The 15,170-nt window shown below is 36.7% G+C and overlaps 2 protein-coding genes across 4 annotated transcripts; one reads left to right on the top strand and one right to left on the bottom strand.

The window, feature by feature from the left end:
- The first annotated feature begins 202 nt into the window (after positions 1-202).
- Positions 203-9,655, top strand: LOC113770246 (protein MEI2-like 5). Of its 3 annotated transcripts, none has more exons than XM_027314655.1 (13): positions 203-582; positions 2,886-2,936; positions 3,023-3,163; positions 3,244-3,710; positions 4,977-5,135; positions 5,233-5,349; positions 5,479-5,630; positions 6,297-6,388; positions 6,506-7,436; positions 7,540-7,624; positions 7,715-7,783; positions 8,073-8,252; positions 8,885-9,655. In XM_027314655.1, exons 2-13 carry the CDS (start codon positions 2,897-2,899, stop codon positions 8,999-9,001), a joined length of 2,550 nt encoding a protein of 849 aa, XP_027170456.1. In that variant the 5' UTR covers positions 203-582; positions 2,886-2,896; the 3' UTR covers positions 9,002-9,655. The 3 variants fall into 3 exon arrangements, with proteins under 3 accessions (XP_027170456.1, XP_027170457.1, XP_027170455.1); XM_027314656.1 differs by lacking the exon at positions 203-582 and having other exon boundaries at positions 2,810-2,936; positions 6,506-6,684; positions 6,769-7,436; XM_027314654.1 differs by lacking the exon at positions 203-582 and having other exon boundaries at positions 2,810-2,936.
- A 479-nt stretch (positions 9,656-10,134) lies between these two features.
- Positions 10,135-13,634, bottom strand: LOC113770441 (ribose-phosphate pyrophosphokinase 4). Its single transcript, XM_027314892.1, has 7 exons — positions 13,403-13,634; positions 12,467-12,782; positions 11,775-11,870; positions 11,569-11,637; positions 11,356-11,484; positions 10,586-10,685; positions 10,135-10,508 (listed from the first exon to the last, which is right to left on the bottom strand). The coding sequence occupies exons 1-7, from the start codon at positions 13,516-13,518 to the stop codon at positions 10,378-10,380; spliced, it is 957 nt and encodes a 318-aa protein (XP_027170693.1). The 5' UTR covers positions 13,519-13,634; the 3' UTR covers positions 10,135-10,377.
- Between the last annotated feature and the right edge of the window lie 1,536 nt (positions 13,635-15,170).

The raw sequence follows: 15,170 nt of genomic DNA on the forward strand, positions 1-15,170 counted from the left end.
TAATGAATGCACATATTCAATAATTTATGTCATTAAGACCCCATTATTTTATTCTATTTTCATGGCAGGAAAAGAATTGCAGAGAGAGAAGGGGAAGGAGAGGGACGGGGCAATGATGAAATTTCCTTATTTTTCCCTCCAATCATTCTCCAGTCTCCACTGTGTGTAGTGTGTGTTTTTGGGACCTTTTCATGTGTGGGTTTTATTTGTTCATCCCAAATGCTTCCCCAACTCTCTTTCCCCTTTGTCTGAGTAGCAGTTTTCCTCTTTCTCTTTCCCCTCTGCAGCTTTACAATAAAAAAGCTCTAATTAATTTTTTTTTAATCTCTGATAGTGTATATAGTAAATTCCGGCGGGAGAGAAGGATTAAGGAAGTGAAAGAGTAGAAGAAAACAATTTCTCTGCTTCTACGAAACCAACCCCTCAACTCATCTCTCCTCAGCGTTTTACAACTACTTCTTCTTCACTAATTTAACTCACTTTTCCAAATTCCTCGAAGTCTTTTGTGATTGTTTCTTCCCTCTTCTTTCCTACCTCTCTCTTATTTTTCCCTGTTTGTCGTCTCTTGTTCTCTTTATGAAGGTACTCTTGCTGCCCCCTTTCTTGTCTTGTTATGTAAAATATTTTAATTTTTGTGAGGAAAATTGAGGTGGGTTTTTCGTTTTTTCCCGCTTAATTTTATGTTTCTATTTTTTAAAGTGATTTGGGAGATGGGTTTCTGATTTTTGTTGCAGTCGGGATTGATTTTGATCCTCAAGTTGTGATTTTTACTAGTATATAAGTTCATATACGATGTAAAGTTGTGATCTTTACTTTGATTGTGGTATGATTGGACCTGGTTATTTGGCTAGTTCTTTGTTATACTAAAGTGAAGTTATGCTCGAGTTTGGAAAGTTCGTTGATCTTATTTGGTGGTTTTGTTGGTTTTACTGGAATTTGATCAATTCTAGTTAATTTTGTTTAGTGTTATGTGTTGTGAGTTTCTGGCGTTTGTTGAACAAAATGATTTTTACCTTCCATGATCAATTTAATTGTTGCGTAAATTTGTTGAATTGTATCTTGAATTGTCTGATGCATTGGTTGTGTCCGCATAAATTTTGCTCCTTAAGTGTATCTGTTTTTTGGAGGAATCATGTGGTCGTTTGATGAACTTTTACGCCTGTGAACATTCAACTTCTTAATTGCTTTATTATCTTTAGGTGGAAATCATTGTAGCTTCACTTTATTTATTCTGGCTTTTCTATAAAGCTTAGTAGTTCATTGCCTGCTTTTAATTCTTAAAAGACTAATGGAATAATGGTTGTCTTAAATATATGTTAGTTTACTTTTCAAGCCCTGCAAACTCTATATATTAGCATTCTAGAAGGATCAATCTCAGTTCATATATCAGAGTACATTACGAGCTTTCCTCTTTCACTAGAGGGCAGTTACAGGATAGCTGACACTTTCATTTAGAAGTGTTCCCTCCCCCCCCCTCCCACAATCTTTTTGATAAGTTAGAAGTGTTTACGTCATGGAAAATAATTGCTCTCACTAGCTAACATCCTCATCCCCTAGGCGCTGTTTAGGAAAAGATGTAATTAAGCACCTTAGGTGTGTTCTTTTTTCACCACCTCTTTTGTTTTGGGTTTTTATTTGTTATTTCATTTCTTTAGTGGCTTTTGTTTCTTGTAGGCCTTAATCAATCCATTGGTTTGTGACTCATCTTAAGATAAAAATTAGTTTCAGTTTCACAAGTAAACTCGCTTTTGTTTTTTTTTGATGTACATGAGAAGCACTGCATAGAAGTGCTAATATTCTGTATGGCCATTAAGAGGTTTGGATCTAGCCAATGTGCATCTGTATGTTACTTTGTAAGCATTAGAATATACCTAAGAATATAGACTTTACTTAAATGGGTTACTTGTGTCATCATTTCAGGTTGCTTTCTAAATAAGCATGTTGAGTGTTTAAGGAGTTTGGAAATCTAGTGCATTTCAGTTTGGTGAGCTTGATGGTGTACAGTTATCAATAAGTCTGCTTGTTGTCAAGGGAGAAAAAAAAAGGAAACTCGAGTTACTTGGATTCTCCCAAGTATTTATTTGGAAAGTTATTTTCTGTTGACTTGGAATAAGCAAAGCGGGAGCAAAAGAATTATTGTGTCCGTGCAGTTTTTGCATTTATTCAGAATTGTGTTAACGAGATTGAGACAAACATTTTTAGAAAATTTTTGAGGACCTTTTGAAGGTGTCATCAAATGTTCTCAGAGAGTTTTGGAGAGCTTTAATACAAATTTGGGAGAGTTTTCCAAGAAGGGTTTCTGAAGGAGATAAATTAGGAAGCCAATGTAAAGCAACTCAATCTATTTCAGTGTATTCCGTGTTTACTTGTGTGAAGATCATTTACTGCCACACATTCAACATGCTGGCTTTTATATCTTCTTCTATGTTACCATTGTCCATGTTTACCAAATATCTTCCAATGCAAAGTGAAAGAAAATCACTGTTGGGTGGTCAAATAATACTTACAATTATTAGCTTTTGTGTAAGAGAGAAAATAGAATTAAGCTGTGTACTTGATTTTTTACATCCGTCATTTTAATTTTGTTCATATCCTTTCTGCCATTTGTAAATTTCTCTTCAGAACAATATGGGATAATGGTCTGAACTTGTAGTATGAGAAGCAGAAAAATCAATTTCAAATCTGAAATAGTTGACCACAAGATAGAAGTAATTCTCTTTATTATTATAACATAAACAGTGCTTCAAACAAAAAAACTTTTGGTACAGAATTTCATTTGCACTACTTTATTTGTAAATCTGGAAACTCTACACTTTGGTGACTTATGAAATCTTTTAGACTCTGGATACTTATACCAGTATACTTCACCTGCATTCTGTATGCAGAAAGTGCTTTGATGGAGCAGGCCTCAAAAAGTTCTAATTTACGTGATGAAGGTGCTCTATCTTCTGCTGGATTAACCAGGTTCTTATAAATTATGTGAATTTTTTTTTTGTCTTGATTGTTTTATGTCTTTTTGCAGGTCCCTTGGACAATCCATTAGCTAATATTTCTGGAAAGGAGAGAAATGCATGGAGGATTCCCCTTCGTACTGGTGCTTATCATGCATCAAGTGATGCAAGCTTATTCTCTAGCTCGTTACCTGTCCTCCCACATGCAAAGTGTAAGCCTGATCTTTTTTGGGAGATGCTCTTAGTTTGGGGTATAAGTTTATATTTTTACCACTTCTTTGCTAATATGCAGTAAATTATGGTGACTCCGAACAAAGTCTTCAATCAGTTGATGATGGGCTTCCTAACTTAACTAAACTTAATCTTGAAGATGACGGTAAAGATGTATTTGAAGGTAGTGAACCAAGTCCAATTGGTAACTTGCTTCCTGGTGATGAGGAGGAGTTATTAGCTGGTGTAATGGATGATTTTGACCTCAGTGAGTTGCCTACTCAAGTGGAGGATTTGGACGATGATATCTTTGGCAGTGGTGGGGGACTAGAAATGGAAGCTGAACCCCAAGAAAACCTCATTAATGGTCTGTCAAAGTTGAGCTTGCCTGACGGTATTCCTGGAAACAGTACCGTGCACTATGCTGTTCCAAACGGCGTGGGAAGTGTTGCTGGAGAACACCCATATGGAGAGCATCCTTCTAGGACGTTATTCGTCCGGAACATTAATAGTAATGTGGAGGACTCAGAATTGAGATCTCTCTTTGAGGTACTCGTGTAACAACATTGTTTTTGAAAATGTTTTATAGTGTACTTAATTGCTACATGTTCTGTTTGCTTGTGATGACCTCTGCTTCCATTTTTTCCTCTGTATCTAAAGTACAGAGCAAGTGCATGTTTATGTCTGCACCCATTTGTGTCACCCTGGGTATGTATTGATAACTTTTGGAATCCATTTTCTTTTGAATGTGCTTCTGGGTAAAGTCCAGGGTGTTGCTCTATATATCTTAGACTGGGGCTGTAGGTGGGTTTGGATTTAGTTAGTATATCTAAGATTATGATCTATTGTTACTACATGATCCAGACTTGATCTGATTATTGATTGGTCTTTTAGGAGTAGTACATGCCCAAATTCACTGAACCCTAGGAGATACACTCTTCATAAGTTTTACAGTTTCGCTAGTTTTGGATAAAATTTTAGAGCTTTCAGAAAGAAGTTTCTTTCTTTGTTGTTAACTTGTTATCATAAATGATATTCACTTGGATATATATTGATGAGCTGTATTGCCATTTAAGCTTTAGATGTGTGCATAAACAATGCGCCTTTTTTAAACTACTATTAGTTCCAGGTCCTTATGGGACGGTAGTAACAAGATTCTACTCCAGTCCATTTATACAGATATTGGCAGTTCATTTGGATCAAGATCTGACTAGATGCATTTTGATAGGATGGAATCTGGGCTGAGACCTGGACAATTGACGGTTGAAATTATTAAAATTTCTAGATTCTCCATGGTAGTAACTATTTTATATGTAGCTAATCTATATTTTCTGAGCAGGAAAAATTTTTGTTGTGGAAGTTGAATGAAGAGTAAGGCAGTATTTTGTGTTGGTTCTACAGTCTTTCACTTCCTTGAAAAGTCTCTGGAAAAGATAAATTTAGAATGCCAGAAGATGATAGTGATAAAAAACAGGAGATCTTTGTCTTAGTGGATATGCTCAGTTGCATTCCAGCCAAGGCATTGAACTCCTTAACTTCGTTACCTTCAGTTTGTGGACTCAAGACTTAGAAAAATATTAGTCAGGAATTTGTAGTAATATTCCTGATGTAATAGATATTTCATTTATCTTTGCAAGTGATTTTGCTTTTCTTTCCATTTGAGCTGCTTCAAGTCCAATCCTATCACCGTCATTATACTGGCTGTCCCCAAATCCCACACATGTGCAGCACCCTGGTTTTTTCTGTTCAATCCTTCTGTCATACTGATAATTACCATAAACTGCTATTTGATCACTTAATGATATCTTCTTGCAGCAATATGGGGATATTAGAACTTTATATACTGCTTGTAAGCATAGAGGGTTTGTGATGATATCTTACTATGATATCCGAGCTGCTCGAACTGCAATGCGTGGATTGCAAAACAAGCCTTTACGACGAAGAAGACTCGATATTCATTTTTCCATCCCCAAGGTTCATCAAAGGCTTTGGTCTTTTATTTTTATCAGTACTTAGAATAACTACTTAGTGCAATGGTGTCAGAAAACATTATTTTTCTTGGATTACTCAGGATAATCCATCAGAGAAGGACATTAATCAAGGAACTCTTGTAGTTTTTAATTTGGATGCATCAGTATCAAATGATGACCTCCGTCAAATATTTGGAGCTTATGGGGAAATTAAAGAGGTGCCTATTTCTCCTATTAGAATATCTATTTAGTTTTTCTTGCTGCTATCTTTTTCTTTTTTCTTTATGAGCCCTCTGATTTTCTGTCAAGATGTATGAGGTCTGGAATCTTTTGTGTACAAATTGCAGATCCGAGAAACTCCACATAAACGGCATCATAAGTTCATCGAGTTTTTTGATGTTAGAGCTGCAGATGCAGCTCTTAAGGCATTAAATAGGAGTGACATTGCTGGGAAACGCATAAAACTTGAACCTAGCCGGCCTGGTGGAGCCCGTAGAAAGTATGAACTAGATTCTTTTCCATTTAGTATTTATTTGAGTTTTTGGTTTTTTGACTAAACTATTTGCTTCCTCATCTTCTATTTCTCATTTTTCCTTTCAACTGTTTTCCTGTTACTAACCTTCAGTGGAACTTTTTACTCTTCCTATAAGAAAGTTCAGTTCATCCCATGTGTTTCCCATCACCTCTCAGATTACTGTTAAAAAGTGTGTGGTCTTTAACATGACTTTTATCCTTCTTTAACTTATGTATAAATATAATATGAAATTTTAACTTTGACACTAAAAATGGTTCCAAGTCAATATAGGACAGTCTGTTCAAGGTGGAGGAAGTAATACTAGAATTTACGTATCATCTTAGCTTAATATTGGACAGAAAGATAGAATATTAAATTATCTGACTTAACTACTTAAGCACGCCTTATTACAAGCTATTATCTGTGCTTGGTGAGATTAAACTGGCTAAGATGCTTATAGAAATGTATACATCCATCAATTTTTTTTTTTTTTTTTTTTTTTTTTGAGGGAGAATGAGATTCACTGCTAATAATCTATTCTCAGAAGTTTTACACTGAAAGGACACCAATGGTTTGATATATCATTTTGGGATGTATAAGGATATTGGTTCCTTAAAATTACAACTGCTTTCTGGTTGCTTTATTGTCTAGCCTGATGCAGCAGCTGAGTCAAGAGCTGGAACATGATGAAACTCGATCCTTACGACATCAAGTCGGTTCGCCTGTTGCAAATTCTCCTCCTGGTATGTCTAAATTGAGTAGAAGTACGTCTTGTTTTTGGAAGTAGAACCACATATATTGCTCTTTCCAGTTTGATGCCATTTATGAGGTATTGAGTCTGTTCTCGAATCATCTGATAGGTTGGCCCAATTTTGGGAGTCCTGTTGAACCAGCTCCATTGCATGGTTATGGTCAGTCTCATGGTTTGGGATCTATAAACACCATGAGCAGCAATCCTTTACCTGGACTGGCCTCAATTCTTCCAGGCCACGTATCAAGCCCCGGGAAAATTGCACCAATTGGTAAAGAATCTGGAAGGGTAAGCCACATGAACCAATTAGTAACTGATAAAAAACCAGCACCAGGAGTTTTGATTGAGAATTCTTATTCTATTCCTAAGCAGAAGTTAAGCCCAAGTCCTGGGCCTGTCTCCCCTTTCCTTGACTTGAACTCCAACTCCTCTGGTATTGGAACACTTTCTGGTCCACAGTTTCTTTGGGGAAGTCCTACTATTCAAGCAGAACGAGCAAATTCTTCTACTTGGTCAACATCAACTGTCGGTCATCCATTTGCATCGGGTAGACATGGACAAGGCCATCCATATTCCAGTCGACAAGGCTCATTCCTTGCTTCACATCATCATGTAGGATCTGCTCCATCAGGAATTCCTTTGGAAAGACGTTTTGGTTTTCTACCCGAGTCACCAGATGCATCCTACATGAGCCAAGTTCCATTTGGAAGTGCGGGTTTGAGTCCCAATAATGGAAACCATCTGATGAATATGGGGGCTCTGAATATTGGTTTGCCTCTTAGTGGAAGCTTCAGTGAAGGTGGTTCTCCAAGTTCTAGGATGATGTCACTGTCACGGAATGGACCCTTATTTTTTGGAAATGGATCTTATGGAGGAATAGGGACAACCAACCTTGAGGGATTAGCTGAGCGTGGTCGAAATCGTAGGATTGAGGGTGGGAATCAGATAGACAACAAGAAACAGTATCTGCTTGATTTGGAGAAAATAGTTAAGGGGGAAGATACTAGGACTACTTTAATGATTAAAAACATCCCCAACAAGTAAGTGCAACATAAAATATATCTAAGATTTGTTGCTGTTAGTATAACTTTGTCTGGAACTTTGTTATATGCAATGACTTATTCCTTCTTTTCCAATTGTAAGGTACACCTCAAAGATGTTACTTGCCGCTATTGATGAAACTCACAAGGGTACCTATGATTTCCTCTACTTGCCAATAGATTTTAAGGTTAGGGTTTTACTTTTCCAATGAAGCTGGGTGCTTTTCTCTAATTATCATGCCAAACCTCATCTTAAGACATTTTTTACTATGGTGCAGAACAAATGCAACGTTGGTTATGCCTTCATCAACATGGTGTCTCCTTCACATATAATCTCCTTCTATGAGGTTGATGGTTCTTCCGAACCTTATATGCTTGAGTTATCTAAAAGCTAAACATGACTATCTTTCTCCATTTGCTTTTGGTGTTCTATTCCAAGTTATCTAGTTAGGTTAAGCTGGTATTCATTAGCTGTTCTTGTCATGTTGTTTGTTATTTGGTGTTTGTCCGTTAAGTTTCCCGAGTGAGTGAATCGCTTCATTTGATTATGTGTGTCCTCATAGTCATACATCTTACTTTTTAGTGGCTCTGAATGTATGAATGCTAGGGTGGCATCTTACAAGGGAAACTTTGCAGGTTTTCAATGGCAAGAAATGGGAAAAGTTTAACAGTGAAAAGGTTGCTTCCTTGGCATACGCACGTATCCAGGGAAAGACTGCACTGGTTGCGCATTTCCAGAATTCAAGCTTAATGAATGAAGATAAGCGATGCCGTCCAATTCTTTTCCAGTCAGAAGGTGAAGGCATTGGTGATCAGGTATGTATGACTAGTTTCTGTTGGACTTTGTAGTAAGCTTCACAAATCACAGCTTCGCTAACCAAATGATGTATAGAATCTTTTAGTAATGCCATTATGTCTTACTCGTACCTTCTATCAATCCTTAAGAAATGTTTGTCGTAGGAGCTAAGATATAGAAACATTTAATGGCAGAATCACAAATCAAGCGGTTAACATGACTGCTGACACCATTGCCTTTTGAAGAACTGAAAAAAGGAAGATCAAAGGAAAGTGATATCTTTTTAATTCATGCTTCGATGAATGCATGTGTGCATACCTCCCCAGACTATATCTTGAACTAGTTCCTTAATTGCTGAAAGAACATGACTTTCACTGTCTGTACTTTCATACAGTCATGATAGCTTGTATCCAAGTGTATTGCAATCAATTTGCTGTCACACATTATTATGTCATTCACAGTACTTCAACTATTCAGCTAGAGCTGCTCCTGTATACGGAGCGAGAGATATTGCATAGTGTAGGAGATCATTGATATGGTATCTTTCTCTAAACTGTCTTTGAACCATGAACATACTTCGAAGGTGCCCTTTAGGAAAGAATACTTTGATGTGTTTTTTTGACCTAATTTGAGCCAATTTTGTGTTGCTCAGGAGATTTTTCCATCCAGCAATCTGAATATCTGTATCCGACAGCCTGATGGATCTTACACTGGCGACTCTCTGGATAGTCCAAAAGGTACTTTTGACGAGAAGCTGGAGAAGAGTTGAGCATGCATGGGAAGTAGCTAACTACTACACTATAGAAGCAGTGATGGAAAAGTAGCTCAGAGGTTATTAAAAGTTTCTGGCATTGTGTGCTAATTAGTGCACAAAATATTCAAGTACATATGGTAAATAGTGAAGCTAATGTTGGATGCAATAATTCTGTGTTCAAGTCAGTATCCGGTTTTTGGGTTATGGATACTCCATAATACTTGAGAAAAACTATTGAAGAGACAGATGGAGCATTTTGTTTATAGATACAGTTACAAATTGATATTCATCAAGGGAAGTAGGTGAAGCATTCTGCTTACACTTGAAGATTCTCCTGGTGTATGTTTTGGTCTCCTAAATGTGCATGATGTCTCTTTCTTTCGTTTTTCCTTCTCTGTCTTGTCATTTTCTTACAGTGGTTTCTAGGCTTGCTAAATGTATACATGTTTATAGAGCTGGGAGAGTTTCGGTATGTCGAGGTGCAGGCTGTTTCCAAAGTGTATAGTAGGAGAAAACAGGAACTGCATCTTGCATGTGTTCTGTCCTGGAGTCTTGGGACTGATTGAAACCTCTTCATTGTAACTTTGATGTACAGACAACTTTATCAAATTTCTCCCTTTTTGTAATCCGAATTTGGTTGCTAATTTCAATATCCAACTTTGAAGTAAAGGTGCATGGTAATCATCATGCTGGATATAGCTGATGGAACAAAGTTTATTTAGGTTTTGCAAGAGTGCACTTTAAAGCGAGTAACTGGTGTTTACCTTGTTGACTCGTATCATTCTTTGGTTAAGAGTTATTAATTATTGCAGGAATCTTCTTGTGAAATTGCTGCTAGAGCCTGCTAGAACTGCCTTAGCGACTCCTTTTGGGTTTCCATTGGTTTAAATTGTCGTCTGGGTCATGTAAGACAGAGCTACAACATTTTTGTGTTTAGAGAGAAGTAACCCGTTTCTTCACGTGGAGGCACCGTAGCTCAAGAAAATGAAACAAATGCCATAGCAACTTTCTTTTCCCTTGCTCTTTAAGGTCTTTGAAGGCTAGTTTAATGAATTTTCCTTGCCTGAAGCATGTCAAGTTCTTCTCTGTTGCATTTAATTCATTATCCTAACTCAGAAAACACCGGTTAAGCTAAAAACTGCACAACGTACAAAATGTTGCCACCAGGAATTGCAATTCTCCACGGGCCGTAGGAGACAATTAGGAGAATCTTGAGAATAAACTTAGCCAATGGGGTATTAAGACAAAATGGGGATTAAGTACACCTGATATAAATTTAGACTTTGCAGTACCACTCTTAAAACTCCCTTCATTTCTGGCCATTGGGTTTTCACCTCTATAAATGTTCACATTAGTCTTGTACTACAATGCTTGAAACATTCATCCAGCGTTCAGGTTTGAAGAGCATCAGCAATGGATCCTGCTAGACTTAAAACTTCGAATGGAGCTTTGTCAGAAATTGCTTTCACGGTGAGGGGACATGAATCTGTGATCCAAAAGTAGGCAAATGCTTTCTCCAAGTCTTCAAAATACAAAATAGAGGGTTACAATTAAATTATTGAAAAAAAAAGTGTCTAAAATGAATATGTGATTAATTACCTTCACTCTTGTGAACAAACCGCTCCCATGAATGTTTTGGGAAAACACCATGTGTGACATAGGCACTTACTTTTGCTGCACCATTAGCGACCAAAACTTTCTGTAGAACCAGAATGGACCAGGGAAAAACAAACATGAAAGTACCAAGTTAGATGCATGTACTTGTTAAGAGGTAAAATAGAGCATATATCCAACCACATTTTCTTTTTTGCATAAAAGCATCCTAGGGAAATGGACCAAAGGAAATACCATTGCACATCAATAAATTTTGTTGAAAAAGTATCAAAGATTAGTTGATGTTATGTCTCTAATGCATTTCAAACACTCCAGGCCACTAAAAGTTTTCTCCAGTTGTAACTGTATACTACTGAGTTGAATGTCAAGCATTATAGTCCATGAGATCATTGCTTAAAATTGTTAGGTTCTCTCTGTTTTTCCTTTTTTATTAGCTTCTTGGAGCCGAATCCATAAACAATTATCCAGAAGACAAAGCACCAATCCAACATCATGCAAAGGCGGTAAAAAATGACAACCATGACCTGATTATTTCTACAAATATATGTGTTATGAATCAACATAGAAGGCCAAACAATGAAACTAATTCTTCCTTAAACCCTTTCCATCAAATGAGAAAGTATTACAATACTTCAAGAGGTTGATATGATGTATCACTTCCAGTGATCACCCCCCTCTCTCTCTCCTCCAAAAAAGCCAAAAAAATATAAGAAAAAGAAAAGAAAAGATCCTCAGGAAAGTAAAAGAATTATTACCTGGCACTCAATAAGAGTACCTCCAGATTGAACCAAGTCATCAACAATCACAACATGGCAACCTTTTGGATTTCCCTCTTTTAGCCTCACAATTCTTTTATCACCTTCACGTACCTTATTACAGACTACCTGCCATTCGACAATCACAAGCATCCAGTATATTATCAAGTAGTGGAATAGAATGATAATTAGAATAGAGGTAAATATATCAACCATGGGAAAGTGGTCCAATTGCTTATGGAATCTTTTCCATGCGCCATCATCTGGAAATGCAATTACAATCTGCACAGTAAATATACTGTATTGGAGATGAACTGATATAGACATTTAATAATTAGAGAGGAAAAGAATGCCAAATCCATGAAATAAGGATTGACAACTCTTTAACATAAACAACACCAAGCCCAACCCCCGAAAACCTTCTCAGACTCAGGAAGTTGGTGAAGCCGTTGTTTCAGCAAAGGAATCCCAGTCTCAAACAAAGGCAAAACTTGATCTCCGAAGTAAAACCTTTCCTGTAAAAGAAATACTTAAAATATTGATGCTGAAGACGAAAAGATAAAACATTTTTTGTTCTACTTCTATTGGCAAAGCTTTCATTCCAAATGTCATGGCGCAAAACAATTTTTGTTTGTTTTATGCTTCTTGACATAATAGCCTCACATTTGTTTGAAAGTTATCTCTTTTGGGCAAAACGAAACATTAAAGTGGATCTGATTTAGCAAGAAAGCTTTAATTGTTTTATTGTTTCTAATTTAGAAAGTAGCTTAGATATTGATGGAAATGCTTTTTCGAGAACCGTTAGAACATATTACTCTCATTCCAACATATAGGCCTTTACATGGAGAAAAGCATTTTTCAAGACCTCCAACCTAGTTCACAGATTTGAAGACATAAACAGACAGCAAACGAGTGCACAAAAATAAGTACATGTAATTGCTAAAAGGTCACCAATAGTGGGCACAAAATATTTTTGGCAAATTTGTTCATATTAGCTAAAATAATTGTATTAATCATGCTAAAACCCAAGCAGAAGAACAATTTAAAAATCAGTCATAGAGAATGCATCTAGTGCATCGAATGTAGAAGACAAAATGTAACTAACGTTTACCTGTAAAGCATGTATGTCATAGATGACTAAACTTGTTGGACCACCCCTTGAAATAGGAATGTTGGACAAAATTCTTGCCATGGTGAATGCAGTGGCCACATCCCCTTCTTCTTCCATTCTTTCAAAAGAACCAGTTGGAAAGAAAGGCAAAACCAGCGAAAAGGAGGCAACAAATAACCTTGGAAGAGCAAATATGACAGAAAGCTGTTCAAAGATTACTGCAGGTGAGCTAAATGATGCTAGAAAGGCCACGTGCTGACCTCGGATTTCTTGAGCATTATTTATGAAAAGATTCGGAAACCCATCATCGAAACTCCTGAGAAATACATAAGCTTATCTTGGAACTGATCCTGATGACATAAATAATACTCAAGAAGCAGAAAAGTATGGTTGCTTAAAAAGCCCACTAAAGTGTACATTCCCTCCTGTCTCTTCTAAGCCACGACCACCCTAAAACTCGAAAAACTGAAGACCATAAAATAATCAATGGATAGCCTACATGATCATCAGCTCGGTTAGGCTTATTCTATATGGTCAAGTTCATTCTTCTCAACACCCCAAAGACAATTTGATCAGAAATTAAAAGGAATAACCATCTTAAACCTTATTTCCTTTTGCAGAAATTCTCGTGCGACCAAAAATATCATAGCCCAGCACCAGCTGCACCTAACCTTCCTAATATATATCGATTAACCCCTTCCTAATATCAGCGCAGATAACTAATTGTTGACATATTCAATTTGTTAATGGTGGTATTATGAAATCTGTCAGAAAACCTGACTTGAGTTACACATACCAGCACCAAAAAAATAAAAAAAAGGTCGAGTCTTTGTTCAGCATACCCAAAAATTTTTTTTAAAAAAAAGGAAAGAAAAGCAGATTAGAGACTATCAGGAAATAAGATAAAAACAGAGAGAAAGAAGTGATAATGGGTACCTCCAATTTATGGTTTGGAGCTGAATGAATTCAGACTGGGCAGCCACTTTTCTAGCAAGGTCTTCTGCCTCTACACAGTGGTATAATAGTACCTGCTTCTTGTCTCGCTTCTCCATTCTTGATCACAAAAAATCCTTCGGACACTCGGAGTAAAAGGCAGTCAATGCAAGTTTAGAATGCCAAAAGTTGTGTCTGCCAAAAGGTTTTTGCGGGTTTTGCACTCTTGCCTAGCTTTGAGAGATTCTGATTGATAGTGATATTGCCAGACTAAAACGTCATCCTGCCAGAGCCAAGGTTAATTGAGGGACAAGATTGCCCTCGTACATTCCACTTTATTACTTCTTGGCTGGATTCCTTAGCTTTGTTTGGATTGTAAGTTATTTGGGATATTTTTACTGTAGCACTTTTTGTGACGTGATGTATGTGAGATAAAAAGGTAATTGGAAAGATAAAAAGGTGCATTGGAAATTGTAATGATGATGTAAGTAAATAAAATTGGGGAAATAATGCTCAATCCAATATTATGGGGAAATAATTCTCTATAGATTTGCAAATATTATCGCAATTTGATGGGAAGCAGGCAGATAGCAAATTAATAAGACAGCAAGCAGGAACAGGGGGAAGGAGTTCCCGGAGAAGGGGCAGAACGGTCATCAGAAGGATCATTCCTGAACAGTGCACGGTCAGGATTTAGTTCAAAAAAATTGTACGATTCAGATTACTTTTTGTACCTCATTTTTAATAATGTGTGTGAGATCCACAAAATTTTGTTTGAAAGTTATACGTTTTGCAAATAAAGTTACGCCGTGTGCAAAATGCATAAAATCGCTAGAAACGATTGCACCTGCAACCGTTCCTGCCCGTGGTCCGGAGTCCCCTCCTAATAGAATAAGATTTCTCTTTCCCCAATGCCTCTCTTTGTAATGGAATAGGATTTAAAAAAAAAAAAGAGAATTCACAATGACAAAAAATTTTAGAGTGTAACGAAATTGATAAAAAAAAAAGGGGTAAAAAATGTATGATTATAATGTTTTTTTTTTCTTTTTCATGATTACTGTAGCTGGGGAGTCTTGCATTACCGAATCTACATTTGCTGGAAGTCATTCGGCATACTTCGCATAAATATTATTATTGGCCAGTGCTGTAAATTCTAATTTACACAATACTTAGCTACAAAAATCTGAAGTAACAAAAAGTAGATGGACAAGTGATCACAAGCATTTGTCTGTGATTTTTTGGCTGATATCCCCACACTCATTGAGTTGGGTTTTTTTGGAATCTCCAACATAACGTTGAAGTCCATACTTTTGCTCCCATTATAAGTACCAAAATCGTGCAAAGCGTAAAATTTAACAACCACTTAAGCACTTAATAGTTAATTCTGCATCAACATTAAACTCGGAGTCTCGCAGCCAGAAGAACGTTGATAGAAAAGTACTCTGAGCTGGGTTGATTTGATGATGATGGACTGATCATCAAAACTAAGCCAAACATCTAATCTTCTACTCCATTAATTAGGAACATCTTTATTCTGTTTTTGGACCTAATTAATAGTGAGTGGAACGTAACGACCAATTGAGTGTTATTATGAGTCACCTGAACAGTCCTTATTTTCTTTGTAAATTAAGCCTTGGATAATTCCATTATATCGCTACAAAAATCTAGTTATAGTTGACAAAAAGTTCTTACATGCAAAGATGGCAAGGGAGGCTTGGATAATTCTGATAATTTCTAATCGTGGCTCTGATAGAGAAGAAATTTGTGATGA

Source organism: Coffea eugenioides, chromosome 5 (assembly GCF_003713205.1).
Source record: "Coffea eugenioides isolate CCC68of chromosome 5, Ceug_1.0, whole genome shotgun sequence".
Classification (NCBI taxonomy): Eukaryota; Viridiplantae; Streptophyta; class Magnoliopsida; order Gentianales; family Rubiaceae; genus Coffea; species Coffea eugenioides.

What these genes read in the sequence shown, in the direction of transcription:
- LOC113770246 (XM_027314654.1), top strand. Translation starts at nt 2,825, where the DNA reads ATGAAATCTTTTAGACTCTGGATACTTATACCAGTATACTTCACCTGC. An exon ending in ATTAAAAACATCCCCAACAA is followed by an intron (nt 7,437 to 7,539) that starts GTAAGTGCAACA and finishes TCCAATTGTAAG; the next exon opens with GTACACCTCAAAGATGTTAC. An exon ending in ACTTGCCAATAGATTTTAAG is followed by an intron (nt 7,625 to 7,714) that starts GTTAGGGTTTTA and finishes ACTATGGTGCAG; the next exon opens with AACAAATGCAACGTTGGTTA.
- LOC113770441 (XM_027314892.1), bottom strand. Translation starts at nt 13,518, where the DNA reads ATGGAGAAGCGAGACAAGAAGCAGGTACTATTATACCACTGTGTAGAG. An exon ending in ATGACATACATGCTTTACAG is followed by an intron (nt 11,871 to 12,466) that starts GTAAACGTTAGT and finishes TTTCTTTTACAG; the next exon opens with GAAAGGTTTTACTTCGGAGA. An exon ending in AATTGGACCACTTTCCCATG is followed by an intron (nt 11,485 to 11,568) that starts GTTGATATATTT and finishes GTCGAATGGCAG; the next exon opens with GTAGTCTGTAATAAGGTACG.